We start from the raw sequence: 15,555 nt of genomic DNA, 5'->3' as shown, positions 1-15,555 counted from the left end.
CCCTCTGAATCCAGCCTGGCTTACAGGAGAACCAATTTATGACTGCTCACATCTTCTTCCCATCCCCCCAGCCATAGAAATTTTAAAATGTACCTTGAACTCTTGTGATTTTTTTCTTTCCAGGGGAAGAAGGGAGACTTAATAGGAGTCTAACTTTACCATTTACTCCAGGATCCAAATGTGCACCTATAATTTAATTTAACAGACATTTCTATGTACGGTGTACAACAGAGTATTGTACTCAGTCACCCAGAGATGTTTGGAGATCAGATCAAACTTAGGACCAAATCTAGCTTCCAGTACCGTAAGAGGAGAGGGCAATGACACAGCTTTCCCACTTAGCTTTCTTCACTCTTTTACATTCTTTCAGTCTCCAGTCTTTTCTCTCATCCTTTTGGTCTCCTCCATGACCTTTGTGGTCTCCTCTTTTTCTTTCCCAGTCCTCTAAGGATTACTCCTCCCAGTATCCTCAACCTTTCTAGATAGCCCTTTGTATCCAAAGTGAGAAAGGGAAGGAGAGGCAGGAAGAAGGAGGAGGAAGGAGAGAGAGAGAGAGAGAGAGAGAGAGGGAGAAGGAGAGGAGATAGGAGGAAGAAGGAGGAAGAAAGAGAAAGAAGGAGGGAGGCAAGAAGAAAGAGGAAAGAGAGAGAGAAGGAGGGGAAACAGGAGGAAGAAGGAAGAGGAAAGAAAGAGAGAGAGAGAGAGGAAGGGGAGGAAAGAAGAGGGAGGAGGAAGGAGAGAGAGAGAGAGAGAGAGAGAGAGAGAGAGAGAAGATAGGAGAAAGAAGGAGGAAGGAGAGAGAAAGAAGGAAGAGACAGGAGGAAGAAGGAAGAGGAAGGAGAGAGAGGGAGGGAAGACAGGAGGAAGAAGGAAGAGGAAGGAGGGGGGAGAGAGGGGAGGCAAGAAGAGGGAGGAAGAGAAGGAGAGAGAGAGAGGAAGAAGAGAGAGAGAAAGGGAGGAGACAGGAAGAAGAAGGAAGAGGAAGGAGAGAGAGGAAGGGAAGATAGGAGGAAGAAGGAGGAGGAGGAAAAAGGGGAGAGAGAGAGAGGGAGGGGTGGCGGAAGAAGCAGGAAGAAGGAGAGAGAGAATGAGGCAGACATGTAAAGGGCCAGAACTCTGGAGAGGTATACTTGAAACAAGGATACTTACAACAAAGTGTTAACTCAGTGGAATTGATGAGATGATTGTTCTCTAGTTTGCATATATATTTAATACTTAGCATGGTGATATAATGGTTCTGTAGTTCACACATATTCAGTATGCTGTAATGATATAATCATATCAAGGTATTTAAGGGCTGAGAAGGACTGGAAATGAGACATTCCATTTTTGACCATCCTCCTGGTGGCTCTGCTGCCTTCATCATTTCTCCACCTAAAGACCAAGGCCCATTTGAAAGAGCTCCAGAAAACCTGCCTGGACATTACACAGACAGACAGAGAGAATGAGAGAGAGAGACAGAGAGAAAGAAAGAGAGAAACAGACACAGAGAGGACACATACAGAGTGTATGTAATTGTATGTGTATGAAATTACTGAGGAAACAAAGGTTCAACCTTTTTATTTTCAAAAGTATGTAAGGGTAAGTTTTCACCACTGACCCTTGCAAAAATCTTGTGTTCCAATTTCCCCCTATTCCCCTCCTCCCCATCCTCTAGGTAGCAAGTAATCCAAAACATGTTAAACATGGTAAATATAAGTATGTCAGTTTATCAATCAATGCATGCCAATTGTATAGCATATTGGGACTAGGCCTTTTTAGCATGGCATTGGACCTTCAAGATAGGGGAGATTGATTTTTATGTATTAGAACACAATTAACAGGCTATAAATCAGGATATAAAATTAGATAATCTGATTTCTTTTTTTTTCTTATTATTATAGCTTTTTATTTACAAGATATATGCATGGGTAATTTTTCAGCACTGACAATTGCAAAATCTTTTGTTCCAATTTTTCCCTTTCTTCCCCCCACCCCTTCCCCCAGACGGCAGGTTGACCAATACATGTTAAATATGTTAAAGTACAAGTTAAATACAATATATGTATACATGCCATACAGTTATTTTGTTGCACAAGAAGAATTGGTCTTTGAAATAATGTACAATTAACCTGTGAAGGAAATAAAAAATACAAGAGGACAAAAGCAGAGGAATTGGAAATGCTATATAGTGGTTCACAATCATTTCCCAGAGTTCTGCTGGGTATAGCTGGTTCTATTCATTATTGAACAAATGGAACTGATTCGGTTCACCTCATTGTTGAAGAGAGCCACGTCCATCAGAATTGATCATCATACAGTATCGTTGTTGAAGTATATAATGATCTCCTGGTCCCACTCATTTCACTCAGCATCAGTTCATGTAAGTCTCTCCAAGCCTCTCTGTATTCATCCTGTTGGTCATTTCTTACAGAACAATAATATTCCATAACATTCATATACTACAACTTATTCAGCCATTCCCACATATGTAATGTATTTATTCCTTCCTTTTCTCTCCCCTTTTCTGTTCCTTCCACCCTTTCTTTCTTCCTTCCTTCTTCCTCCCTTCTTTTTTCTCTTCTTCTCTTCCTGCCCTTCTTCCTTCCTTCCTTCCCTTTTCCCTTCTCCATTCCTCCCTTCCTTCTTCCTTCCTTCCTTGCTTCCTTCCATCTTTTCCTCCTGCTCTCCTTCATTCCTTCTTTTCTTTCTTCCTTCCTTCCTTCCTTCCTTCTTTCCTGCTCTCCTTCCTTCCTTCCTTCCTGCTCTCCTTCCTTCCCTCCTTCTTCCTTCTTTCCTTCCTTCCCTTCCTTCTTTCCTCTTCCTGCTTTCCTCCCTTCTTTCCTCCCTTCCTTCCCTCCCTCTTTTTCTCCCTATCTTCCTTCTTCCCTCTATTTCTCTCCCCCTTCCTTTTCTCCTTTTGTACACATAGGAAATCATTATCTTACCTATAGGTGCTCTATCCAAAGATATCTTGGGGTTTAAGGGCTAGATTTCTTTCTTAATGACCATACCTTAAATCCTAATTGTTATGGCTCTTACTGATTGGCCAACAAGAGGTCCCAGGCCAAGCCCCACTTGGTCATTGGACCCTGACTGGCTCAGAGTGAATGTAGATAGCAGTTGTTTCTATTTTGGCCAGAAATCCTATATTGTTGTTTTTGACTAGGTAAAAGAGGCCATTTTCTGCTTCATATCTTACCTAGCTTCAATCACTAATTGGGCATTGGCTCAGTCAAAGACCTGTTAAGACCTAAGTTACCTGAAAAAGGCCAAGGTCTCCCAGGGCCATCTCCAGTCATCCTGATCTATGTCTTGCCACCGGACCCAGATGGCTCTGGAGGGGAATATGAGATTTGTGACTTTGCACGGCTTTCTCTCATTTAAATCCAGTTCACTTTCATGTCATGGTATCACCTCCCTAGTGTCATGGTGGTTTTCCAGAATGGACAAACAACAACAATCAGCTTTGAGTAGCCCCAGTATAAATTTAAAGGGCATTGATGACTCTTGCAGTGAATTAAGTTACCTATTTAATAATAATAATTAATTAACTTAGAAAGCTGTCAAATATAAGGTTGGGTGAACTCCAAACCTATATGGTATGTACAATTTATGGTATTTATTCTGAGCATAAAAGTTCCTAGTTACGTATGTACTCCTTCATGCCTATTAAATTCTCAGAGGCCATTGTGTATATCATCATGGTGTAGTGAAAGGAACATAAGCCTAGAATCAAAAGCCTTGGTTTTATGTTCAAGTTTATGAGACTAACAAGGTATGTAACATGAAGCAAGTCATTTAATTTGCTTGGGCTTTAGTTTCCTCATCTATATGTAGATGAATTTTATTGTCAACGATTCTCACATATAGTGTAGATTGGGTAGTCTTCTCTCTCCTATTTATTTATTCTTTTGATTTTGTTTGATCAATTTTTGATGTGTCATAGAGTCATTAACTTGCACTTGCCCGAATCAAATTTTTAAGGAATCATTTTCTTTAGTTAACTTTTTACCTACTTTTCCATTTAACCAATTCTGCACTTAAAAGAGTAGTTTTCTTCCGTGGATTTTTTTTCTTCTTTGGCCAAATCTAGTTTTTAAGGACTTTTTTTTTTTTTTTTTTTTTTTTTAGGTTTTTTGTTGTTTTTTAAAAAATTATTTTCCTCAGTTATGTATAAAAATCATTTTTTTTATTATACATGTACATTCATTTAAAAAGCCATATTTCTTTTTTTTTCCTTAAAGCTTTTTATTTACAAAACATATACATGGGTAATTTTTCAACACTGATCCTTGCAAAACCTCATGTTCCAAATTTTGCCTTCTTTCTCTTCACTCCCTCCCTAGATGGCAGGTAGTCCAATACATGTTAAATAAAAAAAAAATATTTCTTTATAAATCCTGTTGGGAGAGAAAAATCAGAACAACAGGGAAAAAACATGAAAGGGAAAAAAGAAACAGAAGAAAAAAATTGAACATAGCATGTAATTGATTTACATTCATTCTCCATATTTCTTTCCCTAGATGTGGATGGCATTTTCCATCCAAAGTTTAGGGGGATTTGCTTTGGATCATCAGAGCCAAGTCTGTCATTGTGGTTCATTGCACAATCTTGCTATTATTATGTATGATATATTGTTGGTTCTGCTTGTTTTGTTCACCATCAGTTCATGTAAATCTTTCCAGGCCTTTCTAAAATCATCTTGTTCATCATTTTTTAATAGAACCATAGCATTTCATTAGTTTTACATATCAAAACTTATTCAGCCATTCCCCAATTGATAAACATCTGCTCATTTTCCAGTTCTTTGCCACTACAAAAAGAGCTGCTACAAACATTTTTACACATGTAAGTTCTTTCCCCTCTTTTATGATTTCTCCAAGATACAGACCTACTAGTGCTGAATCACTGTTTTATAACCCTTTGGGCATAGTTCCAAATTGCTCTCCAAAATGGTTGGATCACTTCACAACAAGGAATTGTTTTCTATAGTCAATTTTTGTGCTTCCTTTTCCAAGCTGTTGACTTCTTTTTCTTAATTCTCCTGGATATGTCTCATTTCTTTCCCAAATTTCTCTCTCATTTGATTTTAAAAATTTGAGCTTTTCCAGATGAACTTTTTGAGTTTGAGACCAATTTATTTCCTCTCTGAGGAAAATTATCCTCCTTTGTTATCCTCCCTGTTCTGATCTTCCCTGTTGCCATAGTAACTTTCTATAGTTGGGGTTCTTCTTCTTCTTCTTTTTTTTTTTTTTTTGCTAATTTTTTAAAGTTGAGATCTGCCCCTAGGGCATAGGTTCCAAGCTTCTTTGCTGGAAGACAGAGGCCTTGTCACCCGCAGTCTGCACCAGGCCTCAGACACTGGTGGCTTGCTCAGTACGCTGGGATCTGGCCTAGTCACATCTGTCGCAATGGGGCTTTGGGGCTCACAATTGCCTTATGTGCTGAGTGTAGAAACCTCCCTGTTGGCCTGCTGAGCTAAGACAGAGAGCTAGATCTGGGTTGCTGATCTGTGCTGTGGCTAGGAGCTTCCTACTAAATTGTCCTTATAGTGCTTATATTGGGCTGTGCTCTACTCTGACCCAACTGAGAGCTTTCCCTCGAGTCTTCCAAATGATCTTAAGTTGGAAAACTGTTTCAATCCACCTTTTATAGGTTAAGTCACTTCAGAATTCATTTAGACACTTGATTTAGCATGTTTTGAAAGCTCAGGGAACTTTTTAGCTTCTCTTTGCCATCTTGGCTCTGCCCCAGTCATCCCACTTTAACTACTATCATCTCCTTTTTCTCATTCTCATTCTAGTTCTAGGGTAACAAAGATGTATGTTCTTGTATTTATGCAATAAACTGTAGCATTAATAATTAGCTTTGAGCCCCCATCTCAGTTTCTCTTGACTAGAACCAAAAAACCCTTTCTCCACAAGCTTTTTCTGTTCTTTTTCTTAAACCCCTTAACCCTGTTGGCTTAAAAAACATGTGTTACCAGATAATCAATTTATTAATAGTGTAACAAACCATATGAAGATGTTTAAATATTTCAACAGTGTATTACAATGAAAAAGCTAACAAATCACTAATAATTTAGCTTTCTCAGGATGACAGTAAAAGTTTCTTGTTAAGAATTCTCTTTGCAATATTCCTTCTCAACCTATGATGCCTTATTTAGTCTCTCAGGAAAGCATTTCTCTTTGTCCTTTAACTCTTGGTTCAAATAATTTCTCTCCAAATCTAACAGTTAACAGTCTTTTCAGAATGACTGTTAGGCTGCCAATCCCTTCACAGAGTCTTCAAAGATGACAATTAAATTGTAGCTCTTGAACATGCTGTTCACACTTACAGTAATGTGCATGCATAGTCTGTGTGGGAAAAGGCTATATATTTCAGGGACTACACTATTCCTTCCTGGCTCTGAAATATTTTTACCAAGTCCTTTCATGTAACAGACTGAGTTGGGTTTGGGTTTTTTTTAAATTTTAATAGCTTTTTATTTACAAGTTATATGCATGGGTAATTTTACAGCATTGACAATTGCCTACCTTTTGTTCCAATTTTTCTCCTCCTTCCCCCCACCCCCTCCCCTAGATGGCAGGATGACCAATACATGTTAAATATATTAAAGTATAAATTAAATACAAAATAAGTATACATGTCCAAACTTATTTTGCTGTACAAAAAGAATCGGACTCTGAAATAGTGTATAATTAGCCTGTGAAAGAAATAAAAAAATGCAGGCGGGCAAAAATATAGGGATTGGGAATTCAATATATTGGTTCTTAGTCATCTCCTGGAGTTCTTTCCCTGGGTGTAGCTGGTTCAGTTCATTACTGCTCCATTAGAACTGATTTGGTTCATCTCATTGCTAAAGATGGCCAGGTCCATCAGAATTGATCATCATATAGTATTGTTATTGAAGTATACAATGATCTCCTGGTCCTGCTCATTTCACTCAGCATCAGTTTGTGTAAGACAAACTGAATTCTTAGAAATGAAAGTTGCAGAGGTAGCAGAGAGGGGCAAAAACATGATTTAAAGAACAAATGGAAAAACCTCATATTATGCAGTTAACTTTCCATTTTCTGTGTTATTGGAGTGAAAAGGTCATCTAGACAAGGGAAAAATAGTACATTAATCATGCTATCCTATGGACTTCCATGAAAAGGACAACTCTGGAATTCACTGAGAGGTATTCTATAGAAAGCAACTATTTTCTGGATAATTAATAATATTGATCATCTAGCTATATGTAATTTATGGGGATTAAAATTATCCCATCTACATTAAAAGCAACAGGGGCAGAGTGCTGAGCCAATGGCACTTTATTAAAGGGTTCTTGGTCTTCCTTGATGAAGTAAACCTTAGATCTTCCTCATAATCTGAGATGCCTTCTCCCCTTAGGGCTATACTTTCATCGAGTTATAGTTACACTAAATATAGAATAGTGATTTCATTGGTTAAACATGTTGATTGTTGTCCTTTGTTCTCAAAGAGGAACAGATTGATGACCATGGCTAATAAGACCAGAGCAAGCTTGGAATGCTTTGCCACAGACTGAACACAAACAGTTCCAAGAACATTCAGGGTGGATTCTAACTTTGTGCATCTCATATTTCTTTTGAGTTAATTCAATTCTGCTTTGTTCATAGAGCCCAGCTTCACTGATGTAATACCTAGGCTAAAATATAAATATTTTATATTTTAAAACTATCTATCTATCTATCTATCTATCTATCTATCCATCCATCCATCTATCTATCTATCTATCTACCTACCTATCTGTCTTTAAAATAAATAAAATATAAATACCAGCAGGATCACAAGTTGGATGAAGCTATCACAATCAGTGACCTAAGTGGTCATAAGATGGTTAGTGGCTATAAGGTGGTCAACCTGCTCCTACTGGATGAGTGATTGGTTCAGAGCTACAAAAGACCTTCCATGTAGTTGTGATCTCTGACAGGTTGGTGTTGGTCACCATGACAAGGGATGGAGGGCCTTTAATTAACTTTCTATAGTTGAGAAAGTGAACTTAGAATCTGTAGCTCATAGTCCTTGGGCCTTATATACAGATCTATGATATGATTTTATCAAATTGATTAATACTGATTGGAATAGAGTAGGAGTTCAAATGAATTATTTCTCTCAAATTGGTGGTTATAAAGTGATGCCTACAACTGATGAAATAGATATATTCTACATTGACACTTTTATTTTTTATTTTTATTAAAGCTTTTTTATTTACAAAACATACACATGGGTAATTTTTCAATACTGACACTTGCAAAACCTTGTGTTCCAAATTATCCCCTCTTTCCCCCCATGTGACGACCATGCTAGCACCCAGGATATCTTAGAATCAGCCAGAGTCAGGATAAGCAAAAGTCCTTAGTCTTTATTCTTGGTCTTTAGGGGTTGAAGTGAAGGGGATGGAAGCGAATCTCTGCAACCTCCTTCTTCCTCGTCCACCTCAAAAGTGATCCTCGCTCTTCTTACTCCACCCCCTACTCTCTCCTACAATTTTCTGTATATACCAATCATCGAGCCAGCACAGGACAATGGGAAGGGCCATTTTCTAAGCATATGTCCATAGAGTATTGTCCAATCAGTAGTTAGCCTCAAGTGCTTGGGTGTCCTGACTTAAGTGCATCAACTCAAGAGTTTCAGCATCTCCCACTTTCTTTTGTTTTAGAACATAGGTAGTCACAGCCATTGGTCCCAGTATTTCTCTCCATTTAATAAACTATTGAATTGGTCTCTAATCTCTTGTCTTGCTCAGTTTCTTTGGCATTACACTTCCCTCTCCCTTTCTTCTTTCTTTCCTTCCTTCCTTCATCCTTTCTTTCCTTCCTTTTTCCAATCTTCTTGCATAAAATGTGTTTTGCATGATAGTAGCTGTGTAACCTATATCAGATTGTTTATTGTCTCAAAGAGGAGGAAGGGAAGAAGAGGATTTGGAACTCAAAACTTAAAAAACCAGTAAATGTTAAAAATTGTTTTTACATGTAATTGGGAGAAACATACATATATATATATATATATATATATATATATTATATATTTTAAAAGACTAGATGATCTTTGAAGTTCCTTTTAAATTTGAGATGTTGGGATTCTTTGACTTAACATTTTTTGTTTGTGCTATGATTTCAGTTGGTTGGGACACACCTTAGGGATTCTAATGGTTTTGGCTTGACATTTCTTATATCTAGGGATTCTCATCATATTGCAATCTTTTCTAACTCTCAATCTGAATGCATGATCTATGACTATAGGACTGAGAATTTTTGAATATGGTAACACTTCACTATCCACAGGCTAAGCTAATTGTGTAAAAGATCGATACTCTAATTATCAACCCAGATTGTATTTTATTTTATTTTATTGTTTTATGGCAAGGCAGTTGAGATTAAGTGATTTGTCTACTTCACACAACTAGTAAATGTTAAGTGTCAGAACTCAGGTCCTCTGACTTCAGGGCTGGCACTCTATCCAGTAAGCCAACTAGCTGCCTCCCATTATATTTTAAAAGGAAGGAGGATATCCTCTTTATACAAGATCTTCCTTCCTAGGTGACTGGCTAACCATTTTACTGCTACATAAAATAAAATTATGCTATTTACTCATGTGAAACTTAAGTCTCTGTATATAGTTATGAATGCATACTAGAGATGTATGTAGATGAGGGTAGGTTTGGTATGATGGTAGGCACATCTCTGTTAATCAGCATAGATTTCCTGGGGAAGGAAGTATTGTAGACTAAATTGTTAATGACTGTAGTGGGAGTTGACTGCTCTGAACATAGAAATCATTGGAAGCAATAGAAAGGATTGGAAATGGGGATGAATAATGGATTTGCTTGGCTGAAATGGAAAAGTAGCATAAACTTACAGAACTACAAATAGTATTTAACAATTCAGAACCAAAAACATCCAGAAAGCTTCTTCATGAAAACTTAGATAGAAGAGGGTTGCCAGGAGAAGAGAATGATCTACAGTGTCAAGCTTCCAAGAGGGCAAGGAGGATTAAGAAAAGATGATTGGATCAGGTAATTTCAGAGAGAGAAATTTTAGTTGCAGGAAGGAAGACTACAGAAATTTTAGGAGAGTGAAAGAAGAGTTAGTGGAACCTATCTGAAATTACTTTCTCAAGGAGGTTAGCTGCAAAGAAAAAAAAAAAAGGAGAGCAATATAGGATGTTGCCCAACGGGAGAGGGGGTCAGTTTGATTGGGTTATAAATTTATATTGGATCAAGTGAGGATTTTGAAGGATATGGGAGAAATGGGTTTCTAGAACATAAGGAAGCAGCCATTAGACAGTGAGAGGTAAAATGAAAAGAGCAGAGCGAGAGAAGGCAATCTTGCTGGAGAAGATGGGATGAAATGTAATCATTTGTGCTCGAAGAAGGGTTTGTCTTTGCAAGGAAAAGGAACACCTCTTCTTGTGAGGGAGGAATGAAGAAGAGATCAGGAAGAGGATTCTGAATGATGTAAGATGAGGAGGGGGACAGCTTTGTGTGAATTGATTAGGCAGGTATAAAAGATTTGTTTTGCTGCAGTGAAGACCCATTTGAGATTATGTAACATAAAATTGTACTGGCACCACTCAGCACTATTTCATGATTACCTCCGGCTTCATTCAAGGGCATCTAAATAGGAACAAAGGCAGCAGATGGTGGGAGTAATCCAATCAAAATAACCAAATGTTATTGCTTAGCAAGGCATGGTTGTTAATAGGATTAAAGGGCAGGTACACCAATAGAGAGGATAGTGAAGACTGAAACTGGTTCACCCAGAGGGAAGGAGGGAAAGTGGAGCCGGTGATTGAGTCATAGCCTGGGGAGTAAAACAAGGAGTGGAAAGATTGGAGGTCATGGTGAGCACAAAAACCAAGCCAAACTAAAACTAAAAAATTACCACCACAGGATCAAAAGTCATGAGAGTGGGAAAATTGGAGTCATAAAATATGATCAGATGTAGGATTTTGAAGTTTATGAACATGGAAATGAAACACTTATGGGTGATAAAATCAAAGGTACAAAAATCTCTGTGTCTCAGAGTGAAAAATAGATCATGGGGAATGAATAGACTAAGGAATTGTAATTTAAGGTGCTTAAGGGAGCATCAATAGTTTTTTTTTTTTTTTAAATAATAGCTTTTTACTTTCAAAATACATCCAATGAGAATTTTCAGCATTCACTCTTGCAAAACCTTGTATTACAAATTTCATCAATAGGTATTTTGAAATCTTATCATTAAGAGGGCAGGAATCAGAATGGAAACTGGTCTATATGTACACAGATTGGGAACCCTTGTTGTAGAACATTAAATTAAAAGTCATGGGAAATGAATAAACTAACGAGACATAAATTTATGGTCTCTGAGGGAATATTAACAGGTATTTTGAAATCTCATCAAAGTAGGGCAAGAATTGGGATGGAGAAAGGGTTCCCTAATTGAAAACCATTGTTGTAGAATTAAATTAAATGAATACTAAACCCCAGAGATAACCTGAACCTTTTTTCTATTATTATTATTTTAATGTTTGTTTTATTATTCAATTCTACCCAGCCTTCAAGGCTTAGCTCTTCATATCTGCTGCATGCAATCCTAATGCCCATTTTTTTTTTTTTTGTCCTCTGGATACTAATAAGCTCTTTTGGTTCCTTTTTTATTTGTTTTTGTCATGTATATATTTGACCTTGGTAAGTGGATTCCAACCTCCTTGAAGATAGGGAGTGCTTTTTGGTACCTCACTTTCCACCTCCTCTGCACAAATGGACATGAAATTCATGCCCAGGGAATATGAGAGTAAAATACATAATCAAGAACTTTCCATCTCTCTCACATCTCAAAAAGTAATTTGCCTTTGTGTTCATTTGTGTCCTATGTACATAGAATGTGCTGCTTGGTGGTGTAGAGGTTATACACCAGACCCGGCATCAGTAACACTTGAGTTCAGATCCAGTTAGAGACACTTTTTATCTGTGTGATCCTGAACAAGTTACTTACCACGTTACCTCAGTTACCCCATCTGTAAAATGAGCTGGAGAAGGATGGCAAATTACTACAGGATCTTATCCAAGAAACTCCCCAAAGGGGTCATGAGGAATGAGACATGACCAAAATGTTTAAATAACAGTACTATGTGAAGGGGAGGACAAAATAAGGCTGGAGGGATGGTGGAAGACCTTGAATGGCAGGCAAAAGAATTTGAATTATATGTTTGAAACTTATTGTCTGTCTGCTTTCCTACTTCTCCCTATAGGATATTGGAATAAAAGTAGATTAGAGCCCAAGGAAGAAAGATGGGGAATTACTTTTCTACATTCTTCTTCCTTCCATTCCTTCTAGCAAGTAGGAGGAGGAAGTATTTCTATTGTTCACTCTTGGTTGGGGAGGCCTTCTTTTCTAGCTTTTGAAGTTGTCAGACTGTAAGAAGGTAAAAGCCATTACTTCTCTAAGAAAAAGGGATTTGTGAGATTCATATTTCATCAGGTGGCCATGACATTTCCAGCTTTAACACCTAAAAGAGCATTGAACAAACTTCATTATTTTAAAAATAATTTAACATACAATGTTGGCTTTGACACCAACATTTTAAAATTATCTAGAAAAATGGAACGTTACAAATAAATTCTCTAAGGTTCTTTCCAGTTCTAACCTTCTGTGAAATTAAATATAGAGGACTCAGTTCCAGTTTCAAAGAAAATTAATGTGAGGAATAGAATTCTGGTGAGTGTGAAATCAAATATAGAAAGAGCAAGAAGACATATGATGAAATAGTATGTGCTGGGTTGCTGAATTCTGAATTTGATATCCAGAAAAGTAACTTTTGTGATTTTTGTTTTTTAGGAATTACATACCTTGACCATGCAGGAACCACCTTGTTTCCACAAAGTCTGCTTACAAGCTTTATGGATGATCTAACTAAAAATATTTATGGTAAAGACCAAGAATCTTTCTTTTGTTTTTTTGCTTAAAATTTAGCCAAATTAACTGTCATAGGGCCTAACACAATTCTGAGAATATGATGGATATGCATTATATAATTGATGAGTTAATAGAATTGAAGGGTCATTGAAGTGGGATTTAGATGAACAGTTGGAAGTAGATTGGGAGAGATGCCAGGTAATGCTCTAAGGCAGGGGTCCTCAAACTTTTAAAATAGGGGGCCAGTTCACTGTCCCTCAGACTGTTGGAGGGCCGAACTATACAACAAAAACTTTGTTTTGTGGGTCTTTAAATAAAAAAAACTTCATAGCCCTGGGTAGGGAGATAATCGTCCTCAGCTGCCGCATCTGGCCTGTGGGCCGTTGTTTGAGGACTCCTGCAAGGGAAGGTTTGTTTTTTGCTTTTTGGGTTTTTTTTTTAGGAGATCCATTTTGGATATATCATATTTAAGATATCTACCGGAGATCCAGATGGAGATGTCTGAATGACAGTTGGAAATGCAAGACTAGAGATCAGCAGAGCATTTGGAGCAGAATAGGTAGATTTGAGAATCATCAGCATAGAGATGGTATTAAATCAATGGGAGCTGATGATATCATCAAGTGAAGCAATATAGAAGGAGAATATGGAGGACCTAGGGCAGAAACCTATGAACACCTATGGCTAGAGTGTGTGATCTGGAACAGAACCCAGCAGAGGAGAAAAGAGCTGTAGTATAGAAAGGAGGGGAACCAGGAGAGAGTGGTGTCCTGTGCACCTACAGAGAAAGTGAATCGTGTCAAAGGCTGTAAAGTCAAGGAGAGTAAGAACTGAGAAAAATAACTGGATTTGGAAATCAAGAGATCTTTAGTAACTTTGGAGTTACCATAGTTTTGAGCAAGTCTGGAATGTGTGTCATTCTGTCTTTGGATCAACTAAACAATATAAAAATTATTAAATGTCTACTTTGTGCTAGGAACCCTAACTAAGCATAGGAGATATGGCTATAAAGGATATAACAATCTCTACTTTCAAAAAACTTCCAAACTAATAGGGAAACAAATACTTATATAAATACAGCATTCATATAAAGTGACCACAGAGAAACAAAGGATTATGTACAAGATAATTTTAAAGGTTTAAGTTTTTAAAATTTTAAAAGCACAAGAAACTTTAAAGATAACTAGCAGTTAGGTGTGGGGATCAGAAAAGACTTCATGTAGAAATAATTCTTGACCTGCATTTTAAAAGAAGAGAGGAACTCATTGAGGAACAAGCAAGAAGGGAGAACATTATGGGTTTGTGGGATGGCTATGGCTGGCAAACCACTCTAGTATCTTTGCCAAGAAAACTTTGCCAAAATGAGAGCATGAAGTCAGATGTGAATACAGAACTCAATAACAACAACTACAAAGGAATAGAGATGGCAGATGGAGTTTCAAGTGTGAGGACCAGAAAGAAGACCTACATATCTACATTTAAGGAGACATTCATTCTCATTTAATGAGAATTCTGATGTGTGACTACTTGTTAGGTTAAAGGGCAGCAAATTCATTCACCTTCCTGAGCTGACAAGGACTATCCCAGAATCATCCCTCTCTCCATTAGATATGAGGAGGGAATGGCTACTCTCTAGTCTTCAGACTTTATATTTAGAAAATATATAGAGAAAGAAGTAGACTTGTTAGATCATAGAAAAGTAGGACCAATGGGTGAATGATAGGGAAATTTCAGTTCAACTTGACAAAGAACTTAATTGGTAGTTAGAGCTGCCCAATAGTGATTAGGATGCCTTATGAATTCATGCCCTATCCCTGGGGAGAGAGGGATAGCAGATGAATATCTACTGAAGATGCTAAAGGAGAGAATCTTGGTTTAAGTAAGGATTGAATTGGATGATCTGGAAAATCCTTTCCAATCTCAAAAGTCTACATTTCTCCTTTTTTCCTTTTCTCCAGACTACTAAGGGATTTTATTTTGATGAAACACAAAAGGAGAATATATTTATTTGACAAGTGTGTGTTTTTTTTTCCCTAAGGTAATCCTCACAGCCAACATATCAGCAGCAAACTTACTTATGACACTATTGAACATGTGCGGTATAGGTAGGAGAAATTTATTACAGATTTCATACATGTTACTATTTATATATTTCTCTGATTATGACATTTTGTCTTTAACTAATTTATCTTTTATGTGTATATTATGTGTATTTCTCTTAGTATTCTGAGGTTTGAAACACTTTGACCAAACATTAAGTACCATCTGATAATTTGTCTGGATCTGTAATTTCACCAATGAGGATTGCAAATTGAAGTCTTGGAAAGTTGTCTGAAACTCAAGATCACATAGCCGATCAGAGATAGGACTGGATTCAGGACTTCATGACTTTGAAGTTGCCTCTCTATCCACTATGCAAAATTGCCTATCACAGATAACATTCTATCTATTATCCTGTAGATGAAACTGAACAACAAAATATTGGTATGAGATGACAAGAAAATCTTTGTTGGAACATGAGAATTCTTATAAAGAAGAAAAAAAATAACAGCAAGAACAAATTAACTAGCTAAAGAAATAATTTGATTTTAATACCAGTATTTGTCAACTTTTGATGCAAGATTAGCAGACTTTCCAATTTGCTACA

General features: G+C 37.1%; 1 protein-coding gene across 1 annotated transcript in view; it reads left to right on the top strand.

Annotated features, from left to right (window-relative positions):
* MOCOS (molybdenum cofactor sulfurase) overlaps positions 1–15,555 on the top strand; it is a 101,311-nt gene that overhangs the window by 1,788 nt on the left and 83,968 nt on the right. Inside the window, exons 2-3 of the mRNA XM_031946056.1 lie at positions 12,831–12,920; positions 14,947–15,013. Coding sequence (XP_031801916.1) covers positions 12,831–12,920; positions 14,947–15,013 — 157 coding nt within the window. The remainder of the gene's footprint in view (positions 1–12,830; positions 12,921–14,946; positions 15,014–15,555) is intronic.

Source organism: Sarcophilus harrisii, chromosome 1 (assembly GCF_902635505.1).
Source record: "Sarcophilus harrisii chromosome 1, mSarHar1.11, whole genome shotgun sequence".
In the NCBI taxonomy this organism is placed as follows: Eukaryota; Metazoa; Chordata; class Mammalia; order Dasyuromorphia; family Dasyuridae; genus Sarcophilus; species Sarcophilus harrisii.
This window is presented reverse-complemented; position numbering and strand designations above follow the sequence as displayed.